The sequence below is a fragment of the Centruroides sculpturatus genome, unplaced genomic scaffold (genome assembly GCF_000671375.1).
Source record: "Centruroides sculpturatus isolate CEXI.00-Female unplaced genomic scaffold, Cexi_2.0 scaffold1179, whole genome shotgun sequence".
NCBI classification, from domain to species: Eukaryota; Metazoa; Arthropoda; class Arachnida; order Scorpiones; family Buthidae; genus Centruroides; species Centruroides sculpturatus.
The window spans coordinates 13,733-16,135 of NW_019385506.1; the positions used below are offsets into that span (position 1 = coordinate 13,733).

Sequence of the window (2,403 nt, forward strand, 5' to 3'; positions counted from 1 at the left end):
GAGGGCCTGGATTCGGCTCAATTCCAGACATTAGTAGTAGTAATTGAGTTAGTTTTAAATTAAACATTGTAGAAATAAAATCAGGAGAAATGCAATAGACAAAATATTCCTCAATGAAACGAAGTGTCATTGAAAATGTACCAATCTCCCTGACAAACGGAGCGCCCTCCTCAAGTTATAGCATTATTACTTGGACTTCAGCTATGGTATACGAAGTACTGTTGTTTTCTCTGTGAGAGGGATAGTAGAGACCAAGTAGCACATTTCAAAAGGAGAGACTGACCATAAAGGAAATCCCTCGAACCTGGATCAAAAAATGTTATATCTGAACTGTTAGTAAAATGCAGTTCGATCATACTATCATCATTGCATATAAAATTAGGACTTATGAAAAACTTTGTCAAAACCATGGATTGAAATGGCCCAGAATTTAGTTTTTTAGAGAGACATTTCCAAACATTAGTGAGACAAAAGTTAGAGGGGATATTTGTAGGTCCACAGATTTCCAAGCTTCTCAAAAATATGCACTTTGATAGTATTCTAATAGGTGCTGGAAAAGAAGCTTGGAATGCTTTCAGGATGGTGGTAAACAATTTTCTTGGAAATCACAAAGCTTCTAATTACAAACAAGAAATTACAAATAACATACTGTTGTGTTATGAAAAGATGGGATGCAACGTACCATTGAAAATGCCCAAATGCACTTTTTGTATCCTCACATTGACTTTTTCCCTGAAAACTGCAGGTCTGTCAGTGACAAACATGGGGAGCATTTTCACCAAGATATTGCTTGTATGGAAAAGTGATACCAAGGGAAATAGAGTCCAGCAATGTTAGCAGACTACTGCTGGAGCATTACATGTGAAATGCTTTCAGATTCATATAAGAAGTCTGTAAATAAGTGTCATACATGCGAGTGATGTCCTGGGTATTTTATGCTTTTGCTGTTTATTTAGTTTTTATGTATCAAAAAGTGTTCTGGTGGTTTCTGTGTTCCAACTCAAGTGAAAATTACATTAATCAAAAAACAACGTACAATGAACCTGTTTCCGGTGTGCTTCTCTGTAAACGAAGTATTACTAGTGCTTTCGAACTTTAAGTTCTTCCTCAGGTAACATGTCCAAGCGAACGCCATTCAAATTTGATTGAAAAAGAACATCATTACGAATTTTCTCGTACGTATCGCTGGCGTCATTGACGCATGCGCCCCTTCGCTGGCTCTAAATTAACGTAACTTTTTGTCAACGAGCACCTGCCATGCAGTTGACAGGATGATCTCGTCTTTGTTGTTAATGCAATTGTCGTCTTTAAGCGTAGCCATACATATGTACAGGGCCTCTAGCCATCTAAGGTGGTGTGTGTACTTTGTAGTGCGGATTACCTTGGCCTGGCTGAATAACGGTTCTATTTCCGTATCCGAGGCATAGACGGCAAGAGCGGTGTTTTGCCTTGCATGTAGAATATCCGCCATGTGTTCTTTAATTCTCACCTCTAAGGAGCGCTTAGTGGATCCTACGTATATCAGGCTTCTGTTCCATCTATGATCAATCATTGGGATGGTATATACCCCTGGGCGTCGTTCTTTGTTTGGGGTATCTTTCCCGTTCCGTAAAATGTCAAAAATTGTGGCGCATCTTCTATACGCGATGCGAATATTCTTTTTCTTCGCTATTGTGTTGTAAATTGATTTCAGGTACGGATTGTATGTAACCGGGATGATGTTAGATGGAACTTCCTTGGGTGCTTGGTTAAGGGCTACTTCTCGGCAGCGCCATTTGCGGATCAATTTACGTACGATCTTGGGATAACCATGTTCGTTGGCTATTTGTTCAATATGTCTTAGTTCGGCATGTAGGGATATCCGATCCGATGAATGCGAGTATGCTCTCCTAATTAAGGCGTTGAAGGCTGCCATTTTATAGTTCGGTGGATCGCACGATCCTATTGGAATGTATAGATGCTCAGCCCCTGGTTTCCGGTACACTTCTGTACGGGTAGTTGTTTGTTCGAACTTGATGTTGATGTCGAGAAAATGGGCTTCAGAAGCGTGAGCTTGATCGATCTCTAAGGTCAGGCCGTATGGATTATCATTGAACGAATCAACGAACCTTGAAACATCCGGCTCAATCCTCCATAAGATGAGAATATCATCCACGTATCGTTTATATAGTAAGATGTTAGGTGAGTATTGAGGGATGACTATATCTTCTAATTGTCTGACCACTATTTCGCATAGGTCCCCTGCGATGGGGCTACCCATGGGGACGCCTCTTCCTTGGCCGTACGTGATCCCGTTGAATTGGAAAAAAGAGTTATAACAGATAAGATGTGCCAATTCTAGTATCTGTTGGTGTAAGCTATTATCATTAACCATGTTAAACAGGAGGTCTCTTACGGCGCAAA

General features: G+C 40.3%; 1 protein-coding gene across 1 annotated transcript; it reads right to left on the bottom strand.

Moving 5' to 3' along the window:
* Positions 1-1,225: 1,225 nt before the first annotated feature.
* LOC111639639 lies at positions 1,226-2,374 on the bottom strand. The gene has a single exon (XM_023385539.1). It carries the CDS (start codon positions 2,372-2,374, stop codon positions 1,226-1,228), a length of 1,149 nt encoding a protein of 382 aa, XP_023241307.1.
* Between the last annotated feature and the right edge of the window lie 29 nt (positions 2,375-2,403).

Bases quoted from the DNA above. Each gene is read 5' to 3' on its own strand.
- LOC111639639 (XM_023385539.1), bottom strand. From the start codon at position 2,374: ATGGTTAATGATAATAGCTTACACCAACAGATACTAGAATTGGCACAT.